The sequence below is a fragment of the Oryzias latipes genome, chromosome 4 (assembly GCF_053564925.1).
Source record: "Oryzias latipes strain Hd-rR chromosome 4, Olatipes_Hd-rR_3.1".
Classification (NCBI taxonomy): domain Eukaryota; kingdom Metazoa; phylum Chordata; class Actinopteri; order Beloniformes; family Adrianichthyidae; genus Oryzias; species Oryzias latipes.
The window spans coordinates 9,342,212-9,370,080 of record NC_136240.1 but is presented as its reverse complement, the minus strand read 5'-3'; the positions used below and the strand labels follow the sequence as shown (position 1 = coordinate 9,370,080).

Sequence of the window (27,869 nt, the reverse complement as noted above, 5' to 3'; positions counted from 1 at the left end):
TTGTGCTTACGTCTTTTATTCACAGACTGAGAAACAAACCAAAACATTTTTAAATAACTTGGTTCCTTAAGGCCCAAAAGATTTGGATCAGAAAAAGTAAAACTGCTAAGAAAAATCAAGCTTTCAATTGGCAAAGAATACTAAGACATTTGGATATTCTAAGAGATAAATCAAGGAAATCTCATTTCATCACCCAAGCAATTCAAACTGAAAACCATAAAATACAATAAAAATGTCGTCACACCAATATTTTTATCTGTGCTTTTAACACGCGAGCACATTCTATTGACCTCGTCAGCTTGTTCCTACATCTGTAATCTTGAGGCCGTGTAAAACAGCCAATACGTACATTTTGAGCATTTTCCACTTATAAAATTTAGAACAGATAGTTGGGTGACATACGCATGTTTTTTGGCGTTGGTCATTCGTCGATGTGTGCAGATGTTCGTCTACGGGTCTTTCTGTGAATTCGGTTTTGAGCTGTTCAAAACTTTTGGTTCGTATTTTATCTTGTTTATATGCAATTATTAAGTAAATCTTACGCAATTGTGTGTGATTTTTGCGAAATGCCTACACAAATTTGTGTCTTTCTACGAACGTTCCACGTATGTCTAAAGGGCTTTTCACGCATGTACCACTATAACTTTTATATCCCGTATCCGGTGCATTAAACATGAAGGAATTGCAAATAAACAGCACAATAATCACGCGTGGTTCTACAATGGTTTACGTGTTCTTTGCGTGGTTTATTCGTACTTCTTCAGTGGTTTTAACATGGTTCATTCCTGAGACATCTGAGAAAATTTCACATAAGGACCACAACTTTTCTCACTTTTACCACATAGATTCACGCATGACCAATTTTTATCTGTGTAATATGCGGAAATTGTACGTAGTGGCTGTGGCTTTAGACTAAAACATCAGTTTCCATGCATGGCTATGGACAAATTTAAAACAAACGCCACACTGTCCATTTTTTACTGTTTCTAAGTCAAACAAAGACCTTTAGTTTGAGCCTGATGTGCTTTTCCTCAAAGAAAACTGTTTGTACAGATACACTGCTATTATTCCAGTTAGAATAGTTTTTCTCTGACTGAAGTCTCATACCTGAGAGAGTCATCTGACACTTTTCCTTCACCTGAACAGGGACGGTTTTTCAAAAATCAACGGAAGCAAACCCCACTGCTGTTTAATTCCCTTCCTGCTGATTAGCGTGGTCATTTGGTGGTTCAAAATAATGGCTGATGACATAAGTGTGAATGAAAGGAGGCGATGCTCTCCACTCTTTATTAACATTTTGCTCCTTTCATCTCAGCAATGCGAGCAGCTGAGCTTCTGCCAAAAGAGGAGAATCTTTTCATGCACAAGAGACAGATCTAATCTAGGCATGCAGGAAAAGAGCCTCATCATCCACCCGAACGGAGGAGGATCATTTTATTTCCTCTGTGCGGCAACAGGCTCGAACAATGATGAACAGTAGAGGGGAGGGCACAGAGGAGTTGGCTGTCATGATTAATATTCATCACAACTCTGAATGGGAAGACAGGGAGCCCAGCTGAAAAATGTTTGAAGCTGGATTTTAGTCGGCCAGCACACAGTCAACGAGGACAGGATGACGGAGAATTGCGTGGTCTATTTGCCGCTAAATGCAATGGGGTGGTTCCGGCAGTGGTGGCGTTTAAACAAATGTATTTATATAAATAAGTAAAAACAAAGTAGATAAATAAATAAAGAAAAACAAGCATTTAGTGTTCCGCATTCACCAATAAATACATCAAATCTGTTTTTCTGGAAACATGTCTAAGTTTAACCAAAGAACCTGCATGTCCAGAAGCTTAAATGCAGTTAGAATGGGTGTAAACCTGTACATAAACTGATGTTTGTTCTTTCTAAAACAAACAAACCAAAAGATGCATTAAGATAGAGATGCAAAGTGTTTTAAAATTCGTGAGAAAGTGCTGAAACTTGATTATTGGATCTGTTGGTGCAGGTTCTGCCTTTTTGACAGTTTTCATTGTCCCCAATGCAGTGAAAAACAAAAACAAATCAACCACTGCTTCTTTTACAAGAATTCTGTCATCAAGTTGACACACAAATTTAAGGAATTGAACCCTATTTCCTACAGCAAATGAAGCCACTGGGACATCTTTCTTCAGGTTCTTTCTGTAGGGACCAGCTGGATCCACACGGATCTGTTCTCTGGAAGGCTTAATCAGCATTTTGCCTCCCATAGATCTGGGGAGGAGATTCCAATTTAAACCAATCTTTTGCTCAAATGTGTTCTTGTTTTCAACGAAGCAGGAACGCAGAACCCCTCAGGAACATAGACCCTGCTGGATCACAGAACCTGCTGCTAACAGGTTTTTCCAGATCGGTCGGGTTCCACCTCTCCGTTAGCACCTGGTTTCACAGTGGATCCTTGTGCTGGGAGGTTTCTGCTCCCAGCTTCACTTGGACTGTCTTCAATGGAAATACAAACAGAAATAAACGATTGTTAAAACCATCAAACTACCACTTTAATTTGGATTTTTGTCATTAGTTATCCTTAAAATATCAAAAGAGTTGTTTCGATTATGTACAACTGATAGTCTTCAGTCACATAATGTGCACGCAGACCTGGAGTGCAAAACAGCAGTCCAAGATCGTGGGGGTGTACTCCAGACTAAATGGAATACACAAAAATATGGACAATTTGATTTGTCCTGGATCAAGACTGGTCAACCAGCTGTAATCTGCTAAGTAAAGAGGAAGAAATCTCAGTTCTATCCAGCCAACTGCTAATGCTAGCCATTGACCATGCAGGCTGCCATTACTGTGGTCGGCGTTGTGGACGGGATCATCCAGGACTCTCATTTGTAAAAATTGTTCAGAAACTTCTCATAAAAACTACCTGAGATGCAGCTTGTTGCAGCAGAAGACCAACAACATCAGTTCTACACTAACAAGAGCTGCAGAAGTTACAAAGGGGGCAGATTTCAAATTCCTGGCAACAAAAGGCTCTCTGGGGGGGTCCATCCTCTAAAGATGGAGGCTAACAAAGACGCTGTAAGTTATCACGAAACTAGAAACCCTAGGAAACTATTTTTTTTCTCTAGCAATATTGGGCTTTTCTTTGTCTAGCATCCTTCAGCTCCATATGGATGGCTGCTGACAACCATGAGGGGGGGGGGGGGGGGGGGGGGCAGTGCTGAAACATCATATTCACAACCCAAAAGTTGAGAATGTTGTCATTCCATCCCAGCCGCTCCTTCCTGTGAATCCTTTGGAAGAATGTCGTTCCATCACTCCGAGCTCAGTGATTGTCATGTAACTGATGGATTATTTCCCGATAGAAAGCGTCTGCACTCGTTCCATGACTAATGACTGATAACCGGTGAGGAAAATTGTCACACAAAAGCACAAAAGTGTGTCACATCTGTCTGTGTTGTAAGCTGTGTTACACTTTAGCTTTTCTTCACATTTCTCACTCTAGTTTGAGAACGGAGCTTGCGTCACGGTTCTAGAACTGATGAAAATATGTGCAAAAAAACGACATTTTATAGTTTCTCATAAGTTTGGACGTCATATTTGGAGCTAAAAAGGACAGCTTGAGTTGGAAACAACAAAGGACAAGTGTAAAATAGCAGAAGAGGAGGATGAATGAAGCCCTGCTACACTGGGCTGTGGTCTGGAGAGGCATGTGTGGCTGTCAGGATTACGCCCTCGGTGGCGGGGTCCTTGGTTCTGTAAGGGCTTCTGAACAGCGTCTCGTTTAGGTTAGCAGTCAGCTTGTCAGTGACTTCTGCTGTAATAGTTTGTGGACCAAAGCCCAAGAAATCAGGCAGCTGAGGAGGTGAGCATTCTTCTGGGGTCTCGGGCAGTCGTCCAGATTGTTTCCTGTCCTCCTGAGAGTTAGAGCGCCCTTGAGGTCCTCCTTTTTCAGAAACAGAGGGATAAATCAGTGGCAGAGAGGACATGTGGAGCTCAGAGTCTGTAAGAGGGACAGTCTGTGTCTTGTTCTTTCCTCTGTTCTGCATCGTCAGCTCCATCTTTGGAGTCTCAGGAGAGCAGCCAGCTCCGTCTCCGGCCTCCTCGTCAGGAGCACTGACAATGCGAGGCAGCGGGCTGTGGTAGCTTGTCTCCAGAGGGTAGTTCACGCTTTCCCCTCTTCGCAACGGGGTCCGGTGTCTCTCAAAGGAGGACTGGAAGTGTCGAATACCAGGGTCGCTCCACTGTTTATGGCGTTGCCATTGCTTCCGCAGATGGATACGTGAGCGGTACTTTCTAGGAGACTCCTGCTGGTCAAACTGGGGGTCATGGCGCAGAAATTCGTGGAAGAGAGCGTCCGTCTTCTCGTCTATGCTATAGTCCCGCTGGTGAAGAGTAAGCGGCTGCACTGGAGGCTCAACAGCGCCTTGAGGCGTGATCATCTGGCCGTATGCTAGCCAGCTTAAAGAACCAGCATCGGCTGCAGGAGAAACTGCATTACCGGCACCGAGCAGCAGGTCATCTTCTGGATCCTCCTCAAAGAGATGGAGCTCAAAACTCTCACCGATTGTTCCTGTTCGCCCCGCTTTCGTAAAATGGTGTCGTTTCTCGTGGGCTGTTCTGTCTTTGGGACTCCCGGTTACGCTGCTGCTTCCAAAGAGTCGCAGGTCCTCTGGACCTCGAAATGGAGCCTCGATTGATGTGTACCCACTGTCCATCTGCAACAGTTTACGAGTCCCGGATTCTGCATCGCTTCCGCTTCGCTCTGATTCTGTGCTTCCCCGTTTACTCTTCTGCACCTCAGACTTGTCCTTTATGCACGTGACGTTGTCATCCTCCAACATCTCCACCTCATCTCCCAAATCCTGGGATGAGTAACTCAGGAACCTCTCTCGCTCTGTGTCTGTGCGTCCGCCCACTGAGCACACGCTGTCGGCATCACTGCAGACAGAGTTGCGGTCGTTGTTGCTGCTTTGGTCGGAGGCTGCATACTGCTCAAGCGATGCGCGTAATGTCCAGATGTCTCGGTAAAGTGACTGCGGATCTTGTGTTTGGGGAGGATTTGGGGAGCCGGCACATTCCCTTCTCGCCCCCGAAGGCATCTCCTGTGGATGAAAGGACAGGCCAACATCCTCGGGTCCGCAGGCGCTGCAACCGGCCTCCACCATCACCTTCACCTCTAGCCTGTATGCACACAGAGATGAAGGGATGAAAGAAAACGTAAAACAAGAGATGGGAGAAACAAAGAGAGAAACGACACAAGTGTCAGAGCGGTCAGTGAAATTACAAATTCACCAGAACATTTTCACAATGCACCAAATGGCTTCTATGAGTTGTGATGGCTGCTGCTGTATGTACCACAAAAGCCATGTGAGGTGAGAAAGACATGCATTCATCCCAGGACAAGAACAGCATCAATGCATGGAGAAAAAGGACTGAAGAAAAAAAACAAATCTAGAAAATCACAGAGCTTGATTTTAGATACAAAGGAGCAGAAAGCAAGGATTCGTTCAATACCAAAAGTTCACTTCTGCACTTCATAATGTGACCCTGGTTTCAGTGACAGAGGTCAAAGGTTTGGTCCATTCCTCCATGCAGATTTTCTTCACAGCTTTGCTGTTTTGGGGCTGTTGCTAGGTAACACAGACTTTCAACTCCCTCCAAAGGTTCTGTGTTGGATTGACTGGCTAGAACAATCCAGAACCTTGAAAGGCCTTTTACGAGGTCACTCTGGTTGCCGTGGAGATGTGTTTGAGATTTTTGTCATGCTGCAAGATCCAACCCCATTTTATCCTCACTGATAGACGGAGGTCTTAGATCAAAGTCTCACCAAACATAGATCCATTCGTCCTTTCCAGCATGCGGATCAGTCGTTCTGGTTCCTTTGGAAAGAAGCACCCCAAACCATGATGTGACCTCCTCCGTGCTTTACAGTGGTTATGGTGTCCTTGAGATGCAGCTCCTAACAGGGTGTTTTTACCAAAGAGTTCCATTCTGGTTTCATCTGACCACATGACCTTCTTCTGATCCTCTTCTGGATCATCCAGATGGTCTCTGGAGAGCTTTAGACAGACCTGGACATGTGCTGGTTCAAGAAGGGGAATCTTTGGAACTCTGCAGGATTTGAATCCATGACATCGTGTGATATCATAGTAACCTGTGTTACTGTGGTGCCGGCTCTCTTCAGGTCACTGACCAGTTCCTCTGTGTTGTTCTGGGCAGTTTTCTCACTGTTCTCCAGATCATTTGTTCCAGCAGGTGAGATCTTTCATGGAGGTGGAGGGAGATTGTCAGAGATCTTCTTCCATTTTCTAAAAATTGCTCCAAAAATTGATCTCTTCTCTCCAAACTGTTAGTTTTATCGTAGACTGGTTCATCCCAGTCTGGTTCAAGTCTACCATCATGTCCCTGATGTCATTCGACAGCTCTTTGGTCTTGGTCATAGCGGAGGGCTTCCAGTCTGACTGTTTACAGGTGTGGACAGGTGTCTTTATACAAATAACCAGTCCAAACAGGTGACATTAATACAGGTGGAGGAGAGAAGAGCTCCTTAAAGAAGAAGAAACGGGTATGTGAGGAACAGAATTCTTGTTTTTGGAGATAAATACTTATTTTCTGCTCCATTAAAGAAATAAATTCTTTAAAAATCAAACTATAAGATTTCCCAGATTAATGTTGTACATTTTGTCTCACAGTTAAAGTGTTTTTTATGATAAACATCACAGACTAAACTCAGAATCAGTGACTTATACTCTGACTCTGTAAATCCAGTCTTTATAGAAACAATTGAAATAACGGAGTTTGGGAATTCCAGATGTTGGTGTTGAAATCTGTATGCATTTATGGATTTTTGCTTCAGAGAAGTCCTGCTCTGCAGCTATAGTCTACAGTTACACAACATGGACCAAACCTTCCATGGAAAATGAGAGCTGCAGCTCCGGGTTTTGCAATTCCATCCTGATAGCATGGTGTAAGGGTCTCCTAACAGCTAGTTGGGTAAGCAAGAAACCATCTGGCCCCGAAGTGCTGCTCTTTTTGTAGCAGTGATTGCTCTGGTTCTGTTCGGGGCCCTGACCGGCTTTGCAGAGGCACCAGCCTCACGTATTAGGAACTAGGTATTGGTGCTTGTACGCACCAGGGGCCTCATTTATAAAACTTTGCGTCAGAAGTGGCGTATGGATGAAACATAGGACGTGCGTACGCACAGAAATATTCAGATTTATAAAACCGTGCACACACACATCCTACGGATTTTTCCCTTAATAAATCACAATCAATTCTAAATGTAGCGCAGCTTTTGCGGCTTCATGACACGCCTTTAGTTGCCCATAAATAGTCCGTGAAACGCCCACAAGTTAATATTCATTGATTGCGAAATCATGGCAAACACAGAGAGGAAATGAAAAAAACGTAACTTCACTCAATGTGAAGTAGAAGTTATCGTTGGCGAGGTGGAAAAGAGGAGAAAAGTGTTGTTTGGAGGGCACAGTGTGTAACGCAGGGCCCAAAAGCCCGCAGAGGTCCAACAGGACAGCTCGAGGAAGTCGGAACCGGCTCATAAGCCACTCGTCCTCGTTTGCCAGCAAGTCTTCTTGCTGTCTAAAGATGCGTTCACTCCGAATTCTTCCATTTGCCACATCTTCTAAGAGCGCAAGATCAGCCATTGTGCGTCATTACGCATTGTGATGGGGCATTTTATTTCCATCCATTTAATTACATCTGACAAGCTACAGATGTCGGGAATAATCGACGTGGAAATGGGAAATTGTTCAGCGCAAATTAGGGCTGCACGATATGAGGAAAACATGCGATATGCGATATCAGTGATCAATATTGCGATGACGATATAACTTGTGATAAATGAACAAATAGCAAAAACAACACAAACATTTCCATTTCACTGGAAAAGTTTAATTTAGATAATAGGCAAAATACGTTAAATTAGTCTCCAAATGACTCTCGTCTAATCAGGAGGGCAACATCTAACATCCGATTGGTCAACAACGTGAAGGGCTCCATCTGATTGGTCAAATGCATAAAGGGATTTTTTAAAATGTATTAAATAGTTCAAGTTGCCATAAGATTGTTTTTAACATTTAAGGTTTACCATTTATTGCGATTTTCACCAACTTTTTGCGATATGGATATTGCACAGCTTGAAATCGCGATAACGATAAATTTGCGATTAATTGTGCAGGCCTAGCACAAATGTAACTTCTTGTTGCTTTCTGAATGGTTGAGACATACGCCATACATTGTTTTATCAAAAATAAAACAAACTAAAGGCATATGCATGAATACCATAATTCTGTAGCTTATGAAGAAATGTTTTACTATGAAAACAACTTTCCCCAGTGGACAATTAATACATCTATCTATCCATCTGTCTGTCTGATTGCACCTATATCTGCTCCGCCAGACGGACACATTGACGAGAATATGAGTTTTGTACATTATTTCGTTCTGTTAACTATATTATTTATGAGGATGAATTGCACAACATGCCAATATTGCAGAACCTATTTAACTTTTCTTTTTGCAAATAAGTGTTTATTTGAATTTCTGTTGTAATTTTCGTTAGATTGTTTTGTTTGTTTCACTGCTGATCGATCAAACGGGTGTTCGTGTAGGCTGTTAATTGTAAGACTTGCTCTGTGAAGTCTTCATGTTATTTATGAGAGGCAGTATTGTCATTTTCACTTTAACGTGTTTCTTCCATCTGCCGACGGCGTCGCCGTTTTTCATTTCACCTGTTTTTGTGCGTACGCCTGGTCAGAGCTTGCGTGAAGGACCGCACATTTTCCCGTCAAGTTTGCTTTTTATAAATATCAATTATTGCGTAGAGAGTGGCGTACGCCTTCTTTTGTGCATACGCAACGTTTATAAATGAGGCCCCAGATCTGATTAATCTTGCAGCCAATTGAAGGAGTAAGAAGCCTCACCCTTACTTCAATAGCACAGGAGTTTCTGAAAGAGCCAAGAACAGCGAGCAGTCAACGCCCCTGTGGTCCAACTGGCGTGCCATGATCAGGCCTTAAGACGTAATCCGAACTTTCTGACAACCAAACCATCTTAATCTTCCAAAGACCTCAGAGACTTCTTAGAAATCTGACTGGCTTAAACTATCAAACAAGAATAAGACTTTCAGCTCAGTGGCTATTTGGTAGGAGATTATGGGTTGGATTTATAGGCATATATTACACTGGACTTCTAATCGCTGACATCCCCCCTAAGATTCTGGACACCAACCCAAAAACTTTTTTAGAATGATCGACTAGGCATAAGATGGTAAAGTTGGAGGTCTTTTGAGTCTACTGATGGGTATAGCAATGGGTACTGGACCAAAGACACGCCCCTTTACCATCATCAGAGGAACAGACCATGGTAGATGTTCTACAGATCAATCAAATGCAGGGAAGCAGATGGAGATGTTTGGACACAATGGGAGGAGGAACAGTGATGATGTTTGTAAAAGGGTGATGAGGTTTGAGCTACGAGGAAAGAGGAGGACCAGAGGAGGCTCGTGGATGTAGAAGAGGAGGACATGAGGGTAGTTGATGTCGTCATACGCCCCTTTCTAGCATCTCCCTGTACTCCTGTCTTCTGTTTTCTCCGTGTCACACTTTTTCTTAGCCAACCTTTTTCTCCTAACACCCTCCTGAACCTCTTCATTCCACCACCAAGTCTTCTAAACTGCTCTCCTCATTCCAGAAGAAACCCAGAGCTCCTCCCTTTCAGTCCCCTCGATAGCTGGGGCAGTCAGGTCGTCTGGAAAACCTCCTGATCTTCCAAAGCTGCTTTCAGCCGTCCAGAAATTCTGACATCTCCAGTTTTTTAGCACCACTTTCTGTCCTTCTCCTTCCCTGTCCTGAACCCTATCCATCATCTCTGTTTCCTACACAATACATGATTGTAAAAATCTGCTCCAACAACCACCCTGCCCTTGGATCTCCATGTGTATGTCCTCATCATACACCTGCCTCCAGGATTTCTCCTTCTCCTCCAGGTCACATCCTACGTGGGGGGCACACCACTGACAACATTCACCATCACACCTTCCTCCTCTCTGAGCCTCTCCTCACCTTCACATCTTTGCATTTGAGGTGCATAAAAAAACAAAAAATCACAGTGGCTTGCAGAATGGAGAGATTTTGAATCCTTTAGTGAAAAAATGAACCTTGATGTACAATGAAACTCTTTAGCCTTGCTGTTGATGCTTGTCTGCTTTGAAGCACTTGCCTCTGTGATCTGAAGCTGCAAAAAAATTAAACCTTAATAACTTTTCTTTGCAGCAAACAGACCTGAAGAGATTTCACTCCAGTCTGGATCTTCTGAGGAGCATGAACTTCACGCTCCTGGATGCTCTTTGGAGAGGACAATGGTTATTATTATAAATTTTAGTCAGATCAAAGTTCAACTTTACTTTCCTCTTCAGTACTATTATTCGAATGAGGAGAGCTTCTGCAGACTTGGAGAAAGCTCAGTCAGAGAAAGGAAGAAAGTGGTCTACTGTGTTGAAAGTTTACCTTAAATCTAGTCAGGATTTTGATTCGAATGTACAGATTTTAAACACAGAAAATAATAGATTTATTATAGATTAACAGATGTATTTCTAGATTTGAAATTTCAGGACGAAAGGAAGAATCCGAACCTCAATGTTTCATCTCATTTGTCTTGTAATCTGCAGGAAAATGAGTGCAAATGAGAAAAGCAGTGGACGGGATGAATGGCAAGGGAATTAAAGATACCTGCCAAGGGAAGGGGGTGGCGTGGAGGGAGGTGAGAGGAGGCGTGTGCTGGGCTGGCTTGGAAGGAGGGTGGCCTCCTTGGTGTGGGCGATGTACTGGATGAGGTCGATGCGGTGAGCTTCGTGGTCTTCGTGGTCCATGCTCTCGCTGGCGGCTCGCTGACGCTGAAAGTGCCGCCTCTTCGGGGAGCCTGGCTCACGCCACACGTGAAGAAAAAAAAAGAGCAATGAGCTGCAAGTAGTGAGACAGCAGGAGCGGGAGAGCTGGAGAAAGCTGCTTTTAGCATTTCTGCAGAGGAATTAGTGGTCTGCTTTGGTTTCCTGCTGGGACAGAAGGCAGGACTGTGTGAGTCCAGGATGGTGAAGAACTAAAGGACCAAAAGTGCATCACTGAACCATCCGTCTGGCCTCCACCTGTGGAGCTCTCCGTTTAACTTCCGGCAGTCCAACATGAAACAAGAAGATGATCTTAAACAGATACAGCAGAAAGTAAAGCAAAAGCTGAAGGTCCTTTCTGCACTATTACTTGTTTTATCCTTTTTAAATAATATTAAAAAATGAAATGAGTTAAAGCCTTAGTTATATGCACCCATGGGGGCACAGGTGCTGTGGGTTTTTGGGTTGTCCAGACCCATAGAGGGTCATAGAGCTCGTATGGCCATCTCAGGGAACGTCATGAAAATGGAAGGTACCATTGTTGTGCATGTGGTAAGTACATTTTAGATTATCTGTAGGGCTAATGGAAGTTCTACGCACTTATGGGGTGCAGGTGATATTGTCGTATGGTTTCCTTAAGCCACACTAGTAAATATGACGTTTTTCTCACTAATGTCAGTAAAGGCAACCCCATTTTGAACATTTGCACAATTTTTTACGCAATAGATTTCGGCCTCTGGTGATACATGCGTGATATACGTACCGGTAATTTATAAGTGTTTTTGTGTTCGTCATTTGTTGATGTGCGCAGATGTTGTCGAGAGTTTCAACGGACTAAATTCCTTAAGTGAATTTAGTTTTGAGCTGTTCAAAATTTTGGTCAGTTGAGAATTACGCAGTTAGTGCGTATTTGACGTAGTTTATATGCAATTATTACGTAAATCTTATGCAATTGTGTGTGATTTTTGAGGGATGCCTACACAAATTAGTAGCTTTGCATGACAGTTCAATGTTTGTCTATCTTACTTTTCACACATGTACCACCGATGTATAACTTTTTGCGTATGCGGCGCGCATATTACGTTCATATTACATATTTGACGCATTAATCACTAATGATTTGCATATTAACAGCACGGTTCATGTTCTACGTTGATTTATGTGTTCTTTGTGTGGTTTATTCGTACTTCTTCTGTGGTTTTAACATGGTTCATTCCGGATACATCTGTAAACATTTCAACTACAGACCACAGCTTTTCTCACTTTTTCCACCTATACTCATGGATGAACAATTTTCCTCCATGCAATGTTTGCAAAATGTATAAAATGGCTGTTTCACACGACCTTTAGGTGGGACCGTGCATGAATATGGCACACACATTTTTGCACGTGATCCGTCAGGCTGCAGCAAGGAGAGCGCACGTATCACGTGAACAGTCTGCAGGGGGGGGTTAAAAAAACAAAAAAATCTGTACGACACGCCTGTCTCACCTACTTCCCCCTTAATCACCCTTACGTGTTGTAGAAGTGTTCACTACGCCCTGTCGCCCACAGCAGCCCGTAAAAATGTGCATGAACATTTTCTCTCTACGGGTTCACTGGGCTGTCTATGACGTTCATATTTACTGTAGGTCACCTGCGTGACCCCCACAGGTTTGACCATTTTTCACCAGCAGACAGTTGGGAATAAGAGCATTACCTCTGGTGTCCAGACTGGAGGCCCTCTGGCTGCTGTCCAGCTTCCACTTCTTGATTTTAAAGTAAGGACTGGCCCCCTCCAGACTGGCATGACGCCGCAGTTTACTGAGGAGCTGCAGCACAGGCCTCTGGCTGTCTGCACCGCCGCTGGCTGCAGGAGATGCTCCGTTCCCCACCATGGTCCCTTCTCCTCCGCTGCTGCCTCTGCCCCAGGGCCCGGCTGCCATCACCTCACCCTGAGCAAAGCCAGACACGGTCAGACAGGAAGCCTTCAGACAAATTCTGCTGTGACGGGCTGTACGCCGTCCTCCACGCTCACACATCCACGCTCATTCTAACAGGTCACATTCCAAAGCCCTCCTTTGCTCAGGATGCACCCGTTTTACTGGCTGGTTGCTTTGAAGGACCCCCCCCACCCCACCCCCCGACTGAGGAGATGTGCTATTGGAAAAATGATCAATGAATGATCATTGAACAATCATTGAATGCAGCATTAAGAAACTGAAATCTACCTAAAAGCAGAAGTCCAGCATGTACGTGTTACAAGATTTGCTTATAAGCACTTGTATACATTTTAGCTCTGAGTCCATCTTCCATGAGTGTGAGTTTACGTACAGAGCTGACGCCCGCCTCCTTGGCGCCTGACGCTGGAGTGCCCTCACAGAAGCTGGTGTCCATCATGGAGTTAAGAGTGTCTCCAGGCAGAGCACGACTGGGACTGCCACTCAAGCCGGTCAGAGCCGTTTGGGGCAGGGCGCACAGCATCGGCTGCAGGGAAGCAGAGACACTCGGGTCTGTGGATTGTTTTCTATTGCCGTCAAAAAAAAAGTCAAAAATCTCAAGTTCAGATTGAGATCTCGGGCTGCATTTGGCCCATGAGCCGGTCTTTGGACACGCCGGTTCTCCATCAATGGAATCAGGTTTCTCACCTGAAAGATGGAAAGTGCTGACTTGGCAGCAGGGCGGGTTGTCACGGTGATGGTGTTTTCTGCAGAGTCACACTCGTGGATGGTGACAATCTTGAGAGCGGGAGCAGGGATGTGGAGGTTTGTGAGCCGCGCGTTCTTCAGGTGGTGGAAGTCACCCTCAGTCAGAGTGTACCTGATGACCACGTGAAGAGAACGCATGAAACAGCTTCAAATAAGGGAGATTATTAGAGAACAAAAGCTGAACCTTCAGCAGCGTTTTAGTTTACATTAATGAATGAAAGAAGAAGAAACCCTTTTAGTAAAATAATGACGTTTTCTGACGGAACTAATGCAGAGGACATTCTGACGCTGACATGTTTACATCCTTCCATCCATGAAAGGGTTTCATGCACAACTCGAGCTTCAGATGAAAAGAGGAAAACCGTTTCTGATGTGGGCTTGTCGGGCTGACCTGCGGCCTTTCTCCTGGGCTTTCTTGCTATGATCAAAGAGCGCCGCCTCATTGAAAGAGACACGGCGGCCGGTGGGGCCTGTGGACAGGAAGCGCTCCGTCTCCTGATCATGAGAGCTAACCATGGACAGGCACTCCGACTCATCCACCTGGATGGTGATCTCTACTCAAACACAGAAGGTAGAGGACACAGTGGAAAGGATGAGAGGAAGAGGAGAGACAGAGGAAAGGCAGCATATTTTTTAACAAAATAACAGTAATAAAACTATTTAACCCTGGAGAACCCACAGGGTCAAACTAGGTCACAGTTTTTTAAATGTTTTGTTTTTATGTTTTTATTTAACATTTTTTGATCAATGTTAATGTCAATTCCTGATACCAGAAAATGTATTTTTAAGTTTTTAAAGTTGTATTTTTTTTAATTATTGTATTTTATATTTCTATTTTTATTTTATATATTTCGGCTGATTGTATTGCTTCTAGCCCAAATGTTTCTTCAGTTTAAAAAATGTTTTTTTTAAAATCCATTATTGTTTGGGTTTGTTTTTTTTTGCCCATTATTTGTTGCCGCTACCCAAAATGTAATTTTAGTTGTTTTTATTTGTCTTCATTTTATGAAAGAAATTAATTCTTATATTTTTTATGTTCTGCTACCCAAAATGTTTTTTTTTCAGTTGTTTTATTTTTATTTATTTATTTCAAATTTTATTTATGAGCATGAAGTTATAAAACATTAAATTTAAATTCACTTAGGGCCACTTTTGGACCCATGACTTATATCTCCATTCTCAACAATTCTTTTCTTTTTTTAATAACATAACCTAGTATCTAATAACACACAAAACAGGGAACAGCAGATGCATTACTAGGGAGGGAAGGAAATTTTAAAAAACAAAAAAACACAAGCCAGACATATTCATTACCTCCATTTGTTGTAAATGATTAACATCGAATATCCACTGTGACCATATCTTCAAGAACTTGGGCAGATTCCATTTACAATGTCTATCCAATTGTCCAAGCTGGGTACAGTGGGGAGGAGTGTTATTTTTATTTTATCAACATTTTTTTTCTTTTAGTTTTTGTTTTAAATGTTTTGGCTGATATTTGTTGCTGCTATGCTTTTTCAGCTTAAAATCTTTTTATTTTCTTTATTTTTTGGCCATTGTTAATTACTGCTACCAAAAATGCTTTCCTAATTTTGATCTTTTTATTTTTATTAAGTAATTTATTTTAATCTTTTTGATTTTTGGTTTTTATTTTACATTTTTTGGCTGATGTTTCTTGCTGCTACCCAAAATGAACAAACCAATGAAAAAATGTTGTCAAATTACCTTTAAAAGCTCAAAGTAAATTGTTCTTGGTACTTTAGGGTTAAAACTGACGTTTTTTTGGGAGTAAAAGTCCTCGACGGTCAAACTGTGCAGCAGGAAAACCCTCAACAACATGTGGATGGCGTGTCAAAGAGAGACTACTGTTCTTCATCTCTTTCTCACACATCCAGACAACCTTCCTCCATTTTTCTGAGCATGCTCAGTTCCTGGTGTGTTCTCCACTCACCGTGCGTGGGCTGAGACTCCGTGTAGGTGGTGGTTTTCTCCGGGTCATCGCTGGCCCTGCAGGGCAAACAAAGAGTTCAGTTCTGTGACATGATTGACCCCAAGTTCTGTCCTTCATCTGTGAAGCAGGACGTCGCTCAGACGCTTTTCTGTTCAGTCAGGAGGAGGCTCCTTCTGAAAAGCTTCAGATGCACGGCAGCTACAAGAATGGCATGAACATGAATTTACAAAGGAGGAGTTATTATAAGGATCTAGGCATTGTCAACCCTGAGTGAATAATTGGATTTAAATAAAAACTTTATCGTCCTCTAAAATGTGTTTTAAATTCTACAAAAAGGATTGAATGTGGCAGAAAAACAAGGCAATATTTCTGCCTGATGTTCGACTGTAGCGACGTCTCCACCCTCCCAGATCTGTGCTTTGCTTCTCTTCTTTTTTATTTCCTCCGTGACTCGGGTTTGTGGAGGAGAAGTGCCGGGCCGAGACGCAGCATTAATCACAGCGTATGGCTGCCCTGAAATCTCATTACACTCATTTGCACCGGTCTGGCCGGTTCTGCTTTTCAGGCCCGGCGGTGGGTTTTTATCTGCATCCAGATGCAGAGCTCTCATCAGACAAAAAAAACTCAGAGGATATTATAACAGCTTCCCAAATGCTTGTTTTTTTAAGTGAAAAAAAAAAGCCTCCAACACCTGAGTAGAAGCTGTGCAGAGGCGGCAAACGCAGAGTCATGCCTGAACATGCTTTCACTTCCCTGAAGGCTAACATTTATTCTGCCAAGAGCATGATTTTCAGATTTCTCTTTTTAAAGGATTTTTTTGTGTTGGTAGAATCACTGCAGTGACAGGCATCTGCTATTTATGAAAACGTTTCAAGCATAAATACCCAAGAAAATCGTATTGAACAACAAGCTTAGAAGCACCAATTAATGCGATTTAACCATTTGATGAACGAGCTCAACAAAAGCCTCCATCTGTCGCTTTAAGAGTTCATCCATCTTCTTATTTCATGACGCCCGCCCCTCCTCATCAGTCCTGACTGTGGGCCGCATCCCTCAGGACAAGATGATGATGATGCTACATCCTCTGTGGATCTCACCTGCTGCAGCCTCCACGGCTGCGGTATCGGCAGGCGATGACGAGGAAGGAGACGATGATCAGAGATCCCACCAGGAAGATGGAGAGGATCACCAGCAGGAGCAGATAGCCGTCTTCATGCTCCTCAGTCTGAAGGGGAATTTCCTGAAAAACAGGAAAACGTTAACAGACACATACGTAGTTTGGATTCTTTAAATCGCTGATTCTCCAATACATGATCTTTACATGATTCTTTTACAATTAAAAAAAGGCTTTTTAATTTCAAATGTTTGTAGGTCTTTCTACAGGAATATAATTGCTGCTTTTACTCAGCCGAACGTCTGCTTTCAAAAAGCTTTCAGCACTTTGGGGGTCCAGAGCTGTTCAAGTGTCTTCTGAGAGAATTAAGGATGCAAAAGCGGTGAACAGTGAAACCTTCTTAAGTCTGAACTTCTGAGGTTCGTCATCTGAATTCTGCTGAGGAGCAAAGCTCATTCTCCCAAATGAATGCAGTTACATAAATACACTCTCTTTTTGTTCTAGTTTGTTCATTAATCGCAATCAGATTCTCTTCATGTACGTATAGTTATCTATGGAGCTCCTCCAGGTCCAAAAAGGTGGCAGAGGGTGGAGCTGCTTTTTCTGTGGAAGCTCACTGGGAGGACCCAACCACCATATAAAGAGGAAGAGGGGGAGCTGGGACTCTTCATCTTAGGGTTTTGTTCATAAACTTTAAGAAATCATTTGTTATATTTATTCTGCGTAAGCATTAGCTTTGTTGGACTAATTACATTTTAGATTTATGTAAGTCATGTGTTGCGTACATGTCTTACATGTCTTACAGACCCCCCATTTGCGGGAATGGTCTGAACAGCCATTATATCAGCTTCCTGATGTGTCTTCAGGTCAGTTTGGTTTGGAACCTCCAGAAGTCCTCAAAACAAAAATAAAATTGTTGTCAGAATTCATTTAAGTCCTCCATAAACTACAACTCCTAGAGCCCCGACCCCTTCTCATTTGGTGTGAAGTTGGAAATGTTTCAAGCTCAAAAATAAGATTTTATTTTAGTAATGAAAATACAAAAGGCTTCAGATGTGATTTAAACTATATTTAGATTATTTTTCCAAGGCTGGGGAAGGCGTCATACTGAAAACTCTCTGTTTGGGGAAATTAACGTCCAAATTAGATCAGATATTGGATTATTTCAGGTCCAGGTCAGGATGTTCTCTATTAACCAGTCAATTGCCCAAAACACGAGAGAGAACATGGGTCTGGTGGCGAGCTGCTGTGAATCACCGTGGAGTTTTCTGGTACGACGTTCCAGACGACAGAATCATTGCTCATGGTCCAAGCCAACGAGAGAGTCCGCCTGAAAACGGAAACATGCAAACATGGAGGGTAACCCCATTACAAAGTTCTAGACATTTTACACTGCAAAACAAGCTCAAAAAACATTTTGAAATATTTCCTATTTAAAGGGAAGAAATCTGCCAATGAAGTTAGAAAAACTGTCTTACCAGGAATTCTTATTTAAAGACAAAATTCTCATCGTGTTTTCTTGAATCAAAGATTATTTTTCTATGGAAAAACCCTCCGAAAGACCCACTCTGATCCTCTTCTGATCTATTTTCAACCTGTCTTTTAATGAAGATGATGTTTTTAGCCACAATCGAAAAATCGTTTTCTAAGAGATCGTTTCTACAGAGCAGCAGGAGTTCATCAGAAATTCACCTCCAACTGTTGGCGCAGAGTAAGCTTTCCCTCACTTCCCATCATCCCTTCGTTTATGCTCTCTCCCCCTAGCTTACAGCCCCTCACAACCCCAACCTAACATTAGCAGTGCATCAAAAATGGTGAGCAAGATCAGAGCAATCCAGCTGTACAGTTTGGATCCAGATTCTATGTCAGACGAAGAAAACAAAGATCTATTTGTCTGCAGGTGGATGCATCAGAATGGGGCGGAGCTGGGAGACTGTGGCCCCGCCCAGCGGGTTTTCTACACCACAAATCTTCTTTTTCAAACTGCATCTTTTAATCTGCTCCTGATTCACAACGATTTGAATAAGGAACTACTCAGAAATGCAATTTTGAACTTTTCTAAAATTCTTTTTACATGTCCATCATCATCAGAACATGTTAGAAACAGCAAAAACACCATTTTCATCAGACAGTCTTTATTTAAATTAATTTTCTATTGAAAATCTTTCTTAATAAGATTCTATTTCTTGCATGACAGAAATTAAGACCATTTTGGAAAAACAAAAGTCTTTTTACTTTCCTTGGATTGAGTATTTGCAATGTATGGGCAGAAATAAATTCTGAATGCACCGATAACAGATTCAAACAGCAGTCGATTCATAAATCAATGCATGCAGTGATTTCAGAAACTGTAAAGTCTGCTGTGGTTAACTGAGAATTGATGGTCAATCATCAACCATAGCATTACGTATGCAGGCACACACACAAACGAAAGAAAGCAGAGAAACAGCAGCACATAATGAGCATTAGCTTCTACTGGCCTCTTTGCTTCTACTGTTCACAGCTGTAAACACTGCAGCCACGGCCTCCAACACCCACGCATGCACGGCCAGATCTACTCACCCAGCAGAGAGAAGCAACATGCCAGCAGCATTCTGGACTGGGTTTGCTTTCCACAGACTGCAGCGCTCAGCTTAAGCAACACAAGCATGTAAACCTACTGCCAAGCATGAGAACGGCCGCAGGAACCAGGCTGGAGAGCTTTTCTTTGCGTGGACTGCAGCTCCACATCCTGCTGATCTTACCCTGATGGAGGGCAGTGCTCAGGAGCAGCAGGAGGAGCAGGGGCAGCAGGAACTCTGGATCGTGTAGACGGCCTCCTTCAGCTCCTCTGCTGCATCCTCAGCCCTGTGAGCCACATGAGCAGACTCCTGCTCCTGGAGGCCTTGGAGGAGCAGAGCAGCAGCGCTGCAACACAGACATGTTTTTGGTTGTGAGGTTGGACTGTCAATCAGAAGAAATCCTGCTTCCTCCCTAAAATCTTCCTCTGAGCATCATTTTTTTAAAGCAAACTTCCTGATGGAAACCAGTGCAACCCCCCAGAGGAGCAGAGCAGAGGGGTGAGGAGCTGCTCATTTCCTCAGTCTGTGCTGAATAATCTCCAGAGCAGATGGCCAGACGCGGGCGTCCCCCGCATGTTCGATCCCCTCACGCCTAAATCTGCTTCCTCACAGCGCAGCTTCCCGCCTTAAATTGTTGCTTCAGACCTGCCGCCGTGGAGCACCGCACAAACGTGCGGTTCTGTTCTCAAAGCAAAAGTAAAACAGCCGCCTTCCAGCCGCTCGGCTGGAGGATGACGGCGGTTTCCTCACGAATCTGTTCCTACAGGCTACGATTTTTCAAAGGAAAACGCATCAACATTCACGCAAAGTCACGCAAACAGCCGTTCCGGTCAGAGAATCGTGATTATTTCCCGGCAGTCACGGTTTGATCGGACCGATCTGCGGCACGACTCACCCTGAGGGTTGGGGGGGGGGGCAAAAAGCGGGCAGCAGCGCTCAACTCCCCGGGACCAGAACCACACGGGACCGGACTGACCGAACGGGTCCGTGCGCGCTGGAAACGGGCTTTAAAGATAAAAGGATTTATGAATGAAGCCCCGCCGCTCACGACACGCCCACCACCCCTTCTGAGGCGAGCCACGTGACGCACAGAGTGAGGTAAGGCGGGGGAAGGGGGGTTCGTAGCTGCAGTACAGGTGGGGAAGCCCCCTATGGAAGCGATTCTTTTCCATAATTAAAAATAAAAGTAAAAAGCAGAAATGCTTTTTACTTTTCTTAATGTAACTGCATCAAATGACTTAAAATTAAAATGAAAAATTATACTTCAAAATGCTTTTTCATTTGTACTTAAAAACCGCTTTTCCTGTGTCATAATTAAAATGAAAATGCAAAGAGGGGATTGCATTTGCATTTTAACATCCACCCTGCAAACATTGGCACATCATTCAATTCGAATAAGCATTTCCAGAGGGGAGGCGGGGCGATGACGTCACTTCTTTCTCCGTGTGTCAATCTGCTAAGACAGGGATGTCAAACATACGGCCCGCGGGCCTTATCCGGCCCGCCAGGTGGTTTACTCCGGCCCACACATGAAGAGTAAAAATCATAAGGATGATTTAAAAAAGAAAGCAATTTTCTAGTCCATTCCTGTGGCAAGTTATGATTTTTTAAAGAAATAACCTAAATGTGCAATTCCGCCACTAGGGGAAGCATAGGACAGGAAAAACAGTTGAAACAGCATATCTCTGCACGTGCCAAAAGTGAAACACAACAGCTCTGCGTCTGGGTAGGATGCACCTTTGTTCCTTTTGAGTCTTAAGGCCCGTTCACACCGGGACGAATTTCGCCGGCGATTTTCGCAGACGTTTAACGCCTCGTGATTAAACAAAGGGCACCAATGTGAGTTTGCACACCGACGTGAAAAAACGCCACGCGTCAAAGCGTCAAAAAAAAACCCGCCTCGGGTTCGTTTTTTTTTCGACGCGTCGCGTCGAAATCTATTCGACCAATGAGAATGCCGCTTTTGCACACGTGTCTGGAGCTTCTAAAGTTACAGTAAAACACAACTTGGGGGCGTTCAAACACAAAACTGCCTTGCTGAGCACACATACCAGCGAAGAAGATAGACGCCAAGTAGCGTCTACACTGCCGCGAAGAAATAATGACGGACATTCTAAAATATCCCCGAACCAAGTACCAGTTGGAGCTACTGGTGCTTGAAATATTCATTTTTTCTTTGTATGATACTGACAATCGCGTAAATACTTGCTCTCTTCTTCTGAGTGAAAAGCGACTTTAAGAAGCGTAAAGTTGCGCAGCGCCACCTTGTGTACAGGAGTATTTCTGTTTACATTAAGCGCCATCTAATGTCAGGGAATGAAATTGCATGTTCGCTCGGCTCATCGTCAGCGAAAATCGCCTGGGTGTGAACACAAAAAACGTGGCGAAAAACGCTGGCGAATATTCGTCCCGGTGTGTACGGGCCTTTAGGCTGTTATCTTGCAATAAGGATGATCATTAGCGACACCCTAATGAATGTTGTCAAACGTGAAGTGGAGTGAAGAGCCTTCCAGGAAAAATGGACAGTTTTTTTTTTCTTTCTTTCACGAAGCTGAATGCAAAACCCATATGCTTTGTATGTCATCAACATCGCAGTGCTCAAAGAATATGACATTCAGCACCACTAAGAGACTTACCATAAAGAAAAGTTTCTGGATTGCTTCAGTGTCAGATGTAAAATATTCAGTCTGTATGAATTTGAATAAACAAACTTTTCTTAAATTGAAATTAGTTTTTTTTTATATCCATTGGCCCCAAGTGATTAGGCTACTATGTTGGTTGAGGCATTTTTTCCAACTGAGTATTTTGCTTTTATGTTACTGGTCCGGCCCACTTGAGATCAGACGGGTTAAATGTGGCCCCCGAACCAAAATGAGTTTGACATCCCTGTGCTAAGAGATACAGACATGCTAGGAGCAGTGTAGCTTTGTGTTAGCGGCAGAGGAGAGGGCTTTGTGTTGGCTGTGAACTTCTGATGATTGTACACAGCTTCTCAGGACTACGTAGCAGCATTTCGGCCTCCTGCGGTCCTCCTTCGGACAAGCTTTTCTTCCTCGGACCGGCAGCTGCCTTCGCATAGCGGAGCATGAAGCTCCCGATCGCCGACGCCGGAAATGCTGCTACGATCTGAGAAACCATCATATGAATTTGTGTTTCCAGTGGTGTCCAGAACAAAATTAAGGATGATAAAATTCCCACATATTTATTTGCAGCTTCGCGCTGATTTTGCTGTTCAATGACAGCTGGAGCCGCAACAACAGCTATGGCAGATTTCACCGTGCTAACGTTTGCTGGTTGGACCAACGGCGAAGCTGCAGGAGACTATCTTCTAAATGTGCTTTTATTACTGTTACGATTATTATCAAGGGCCTGTTCGCTCATATTTTTTTAATCCGTGCGGTCAGTGCTTTTTTCTTCGCTGCAAGGAGGATCCGAAAGAAGACGGGTTAGCATTAGGCTAATATGTGCTTCAAACATTAGCCGTGGAGGTACTTAAAACTCTGAACGGGCAATGAGCATCGTGGACGTAAATATGTGGGAATTACATCATCCTTTATTTTGTTCTGGATACCACTGAAAACAGAAAAAAGCAAAAAAGCTTGTCCGCGGTGCGTCCGAAGGAGGATGCAAATGCTGCTACGTGGTCCTGAGAAGCTGTGTAAAATCATCAGAAGTTCACAACCATCACAAAGCCCTCTCCTCTGCCATTAACACAAAGCTACACTGCTCCTAGCATGTCTGTGTCTCTTAGCAGACGGACACACGGAGAAACCACTGACGTCATCGCCCCTGCCTCCCCCCTGGAAATGCTTATTCGAATTGAATAATGCGACAATGTTTGCAGGCTGGATGTTAAAATGAAAATTCAATCCCCTCTTTGCATTTCCATTTTAATTATGACACAGAATAAGCGGTTTTTAAGTAGAAATGAAAAATCATTTTGAAGTGTTGATTTGTCGTTTTAATGTTGAGTCATTTGATGCAGTTACATTTTGAAAATGAAAAAGCATTTCTGTTAATCCATTTTAACTGTCAAATTAGACATTTCTAAATGAATTTTGTTACACGTTTACCAGAGAACCTTTTGAAAATTAAATGTCAAATACGATTTTCTTTATCATTTTTTATTAAGTGACAGAATAAGCTGTGTTGAGGAAGGAAATGAAAAAGCATTTTGGCGGATTGCTTTTTTATTTTAATTTTGAGTCAAAAAATGCAGCTTCATTTTGAAAATGAAAAAGCATTTCTGGGTTTGACTTTTATTTTTAATTATGCTACAGAATCACTTCCATAGTCCCCATGTGATCAGTTCATAATTCATCTTTTCATGGATATAACAGACGGGATAAAGAGAACTTCACTGAGGCCCAGATGACAGAAGGGGAAACGTTCGAAGAGTGTTCCATTAGAAATCTTATTTTAGTTTTACTTGTTTTTTTTGTTTTTTTAATAAACGGCCGGTTTTAAATCTTTTTGCTCAATAGCAGCGGTAGGCCTTCTGTCGCCATCCTGTGGCAATGAAGTGTCATGATTCTTATCCAATAAACTTCAAAGCATGAAGAACCACAAACTGCTTCAATCCCCATAACAAGTAAAAAACAATATAAATTATTATAAAATTGTATTACTATAAATGGGCTGCACGGTGGTGTAGTGGTTAGCAACCTCACCTCACAGTGAGATGGCCTGGTTCAATTGCCAGCTGGGTCTTTTTTGTGAAGAGTTTAAATGTTCTCAGTGGTTTTTCTCCAGCTTCCTCTAAACATGCTTCACAGGTTGGTTGGTGATTGTTAACCTTACCTTAGGTGAGTGTTGCCCTGCAGTGGACTGTCCGGATGAACTCTGCCTCTGCCTAGGAGTAGCTGGGATAGGCACCAGCAACCCTGCAATAGAATAAGTGAAAAAAGAAAATGGATGTGGTTTTTATGATGACAAAAAGGTCTCTGTTGCAGACTGCTACTGTGTATGTAAACCCAAAGACCAGAACAAAATTAGACTTTTATGACTTTTATTCTATTTGAACTGAAACTGATGAAAATACAAAGTTATCATCCACAGGGTGAACATTATATCTCAGAATGCTTTCATATGAGTAATGGCCAACCCTCAATCAAACTGAATACTTAATAGGCTAAGCATGCCCTTTGTAGAATTAAAAAAAAGAGAGAAAACATAAATCAAATCAAGAATTCAACATCTCAAGAGACTATGAATCGTCTTGAAGAACAAGAATCAAGCCAGGCTACAAGCAGCAAGACAGTTGAATATTGTGTCTGATAGAAAACAGACACTTTTATTTATCATTGTCACATATACAACCAAATTAAAGTGTTCTCAGGTCAGTGCATCATTCATTAAAAAAGAAGAACTTACAGTTAGTTACTTTAGCACTAATAAGCTAAAAGGCCATTATTTAGTCAGGAAATTTCAACTATTTAAAAGAATATACAATTTAAAAAGAATGTTAAAATGGTTAAAGCAAGTGTAGTGATAATAATAATGATGATGTTTAATTCCGGGCATAAACTAGAAAAAATAGGGCAAAATTTTAATATACCAAGAAAATGTAGTAGTGAATCTGTAAAGCTTAAGAATTACGATTTAAATCATTTTATTATTAAAAATGTCGAAATGACAGGCAGAGAATTTTCTTTTTCCTGCTTAAGACAAAAAATTGGGCTGTACGTCTGTAATACAAGAAACACAGAACATGTAAAAAGTCTAATATTTATGAAAAATACTCATGAAGACTTAAAACTAACTAACTAACTCACTAAGTCATCCAGTAAACTACGCTTCCCTGTTTGCTTTGCGTTGGCGCAAAGCCTCATGGGTAGCCTGACATCGTCCTTGTCCTGTCTGGCACACGGGCTGAGTTGACGCCGGCGGTTTGTCTGTCGTTGACTTTCACATCGGAATCCTCTTTTTTCAGACATGATGGCAGCAAGGTTCCTCCGCCGGACCGCTCCGCTTCTGCGGTCGGTCCGCTCCTACGCAGAGGTCGCCTCCTCCGGTGCGCCGCAGATGTCCTTCACGTTCGCTTCCCCTTCACAGGTACTGCTGGGACCGCCGCGGAGGCTTTCGCAGGCCCGGCTAGCTAACCAGCGGACTGCAGAGGCTGTGCCAAATGTTTGCGCTAAATGACCCACAACGCGCAGTTTGGAACCAGAAGCTGCTTTGTTGTTTAGTGCATAAACGTTGTTAGCTCACGTGCAGATCAATGAGAGGATGTTAGCCGTTAGCTTAGCTGTTAGCCTAGCATCTGCTCTGCCTTTGAGGAGCAAAACAGTTTTCTTTAGTCTCGCGTCCTGACGGTGGTTGATCTTTGCATTACGTTATGCTCTGAATTCTGGCGCAAATTTTATAACCTCAACAGAAAACTTAAAAAGAACTGGTTTCTCTGCAGCACCACAGAAGTGTAACCTTGAGGTTCATGGATTTATTTCATTCATTGAACTTAATTTTCAAAAATCTTCTTTGACTAATCACTGCACAACAGTGTTAAACTCTCTGGAGTCTCACATGTTTGCTTATGTCAGTGAGAAACCTGACAAAAATAGTGTTTTATTTTATTTGAGTTTAGCACAGCTAAACATCATCAGCTGAGTGACCTTTTATTTGGAAAAGCCGTGTGTTACCAAGGCAACGTGTGGTAGATTCAGTTCAACGTGAAAACGTGTGGTTTTCGTCTGGTGCTGCAGGTGTTCTTCAAAGAAGCCAGTGTGAAACAGGTAGACGTCCCAACGCTCACAGGTGCGTTTGGCATCCTTCCTGCCCACGTTCCCACCCTGCAGGTGCTCCGGCCCGGTGTTGTCACGGTCTTCAATGAGGACGGCACCTCGGCTAAATACTTTGGTAAGAATTCTCTCAGATCAAACGAGATTCCAGTGGTCTTTGAGTGTAAAAGGAAAGCAAGTTGGTGCTTTTTTACTCCCATTCTGCAGATTTGTATGAAAATAGACTTCATTACAATCGGTGTCATGTTTTTGGGATAATGAAAAACGCTTGCGGTGACAGTTTGCATTCAGACTGACCCAAATGTGTGTTGTTTTGTGTGTGTATTATGCTTGCAGTCAGCAGCGGCTCTGTAACGGTCAACGTTGATTCTTCAGTACAGCTGCTGGCAGAGGAAGCTGTCCCTCTGGACCAGCTGGACGTTGCGGTGAGCATCCGACCCTCACAATAAACCCAGATTTGATCTTCATGGCGACATCAGCCTGTGGGATGCGTGTAGGCTGGGATAAACTGCGGTAAATGGTTACTGTGACACCTGGTGGTCCTCTATGCCTCCGCCCCTCACTCAGGGCGGAGAGAGAGGAAACATGTTTTAATAAAAGCCCAAACACTAACAGCCCACACTGTTCTGAACTGACTTCCATTTTCGTTTTGGACAAAAAGGCAGGTCGCCGTTTCCCTGACGTTCAGGTTCTTAGCCGCCTCCTCTTGACTTGACCCGCAGGAGAGTTTTTGTTGACTTTTATTTCAATACAACGGTGCTCATTGGGTGGAAATGATGCGTTTGGGTGCTTTTCGTTTACGGGTAACTCTCATCGTCATAGCAACATTGATGGTGCAGCCTTAGTGGGTATCATGCATGCATCATGTGCATCACAGCGGTTCAAGCCGTGAGACCGAACCTGGACTCTGAAGAGAACCACACCTGTGGAGCCCCTTCCTCTGTCAGCAGAAACCTCATTCTGGGGAGGGGGCTGTAGTCTGATTACTTCTTTGCCTTTCAGCTGCCCTAATCTGCCTCCTCCTCATGTGCTCCTTCAAATCATCATGAAGCTCCTCTCTGGTCTGATAGTGACACCAATGAATCGTGCAGTTCTGTATACATTTGACAGTCCTCTCAACCTTTTTCTAGTGTTTTCCTCACAATTATCTAGACATTTTTATGGTCCTTTCCATCCTCTCCTCAGTCAAACAGTCACTCATCCGTCCACTTAAACACTGTAGTGACTGTAGAGAGGTGTTAGTCTGGACCGATCTTCTCCACTGATGATCGTCTGATCTGCAGCTGAGATCCTGGTGAGGTCAGCTCTGCAGAAATGCACTTCTGCGTCTCTGAAAACGACCTTAAATCAACAAATAACTCTTTTCTTCTTCCAACTGCGTCTTTCTATCATCTATAGTAAGAAAGGACGTCTAACCCCACCCTGTTAATAAGGAGGAAGAGGCTCCAGCACCTTTAAATCAGCCTGTGACAGTGAATTCTATTTCAACCTTCATGTATTTGTTCTCCTTCTGGGGTTTTGAGTTTAGCTGAGGATTACTGCAAACTTCAAAATAAAGTTTCAATGAGGGGATGGACCCTTTCATGACCTTTGTATTTTTTCTTTGAAGGCGGCCAAAGCCAATCTGGAGAAGGCCCAAGCTGACCTGGCTGGGACGAGCGACGAGGCTGCGAGGGCTGAAGTCCAGATCAACATCGAGGCCAACGAGGCCATCGTCAAAGCTCTGGAGTAGAGCTGCGCTACGACCTCACCGTGTGGCCGGCCGGCAGAGTTGGTACCAGCGCTGGTTTACTGCGACAGAACGTGTGGATTTCTGACCTCTCAGGACATCTTCTGGTCTTTTTTTCAGGTCATCTTTCTGAGGGATTGTGAAAGTCGACCGCCTCTGAGAGAGGGTTCCTTTCTTTGTATAGTGGATGAAGTCAAAAATAAATTTATTTGGAAACAAA

The 27,869-nt window shown here is 43.2% G+C and overlaps 2 protein-coding genes across 9 annotated transcripts; one reads left to right on the top strand and one right to left on the bottom strand.

Moving 5' to 3' along the window:
* Window positions 1-25,094, bottom strand: cbarpb (CACN subunit beta associated regulatory protein b). Of its 7 annotated transcripts, XM_078945736.1 has the most exons (12): window positions 24,958-25,094; window positions 23,984-24,066; window positions 19,367-19,529; window positions 17,880-17,952; window positions 16,606-16,748; window positions 15,509-15,564; window positions 13,949-14,111; window positions 13,498-13,669; window positions 13,184-13,336; window positions 12,570-12,804; window positions 10,716-10,905; window positions 1-5,151 (listed from the first exon to the last, which is right to left on the bottom strand). In XM_078945736.1, exons 4-12 carry the CDS (start codon window positions 17,925-17,927, stop codon window positions 3,651-3,653), a joined length of 2,661 nt encoding a protein of 886 aa, XP_078801862.1. In that variant the 5' UTR covers window positions 17,928-17,952; window positions 19,367-19,529; window positions 23,984-24,066; window positions 24,958-25,094; the 3' UTR covers window positions 1-3,650. The 7 variants fall into 7 exon arrangements, with proteins under 7 accessions (XP_078801862.1, XP_023809860.1, XP_023809862.1 ...); XM_023954092.2 differs by lacking the exons at window positions 23,984-24,066; window positions 24,958-25,094 and adding an exon at window positions 20,079-20,278 and having other exon boundaries at window positions 19,185-19,529; XM_023954094.2 differs by lacking the exons at window positions 23,984-24,066; window positions 24,958-25,094 and adding an exon at window positions 20,079-20,214 and having other exon boundaries at window positions 16,606-16,733; window positions 19,185-19,529.
* On the top strand, window positions 25,068-27,869 carry atp5f1d (ATP synthase F1 subunit delta). 2 transcript variants are annotated; one of them, XM_023954100.2, is made up of 5 exons: window positions 25,068-25,237; window positions 25,885-26,038; window positions 26,257-26,345; window positions 27,530-27,690; window positions 27,770-27,869. In XM_023954100.2, exons 1-4 carry the CDS (start codon window positions 25,118-25,120, stop codon window positions 27,650-27,652), a joined length of 486 nt encoding a protein of 161 aa, XP_023809868.1. In that variant the 5' UTR covers window positions 25,068-25,117; the 3' UTR covers window positions 27,653-27,690; window positions 27,770-27,869. The 2 variants fall into 2 exon arrangements, with proteins under 2 accessions (XP_023809868.1, XP_023809867.1); XM_023954099.2 differs by having other exon boundaries at window positions 27,530-27,694.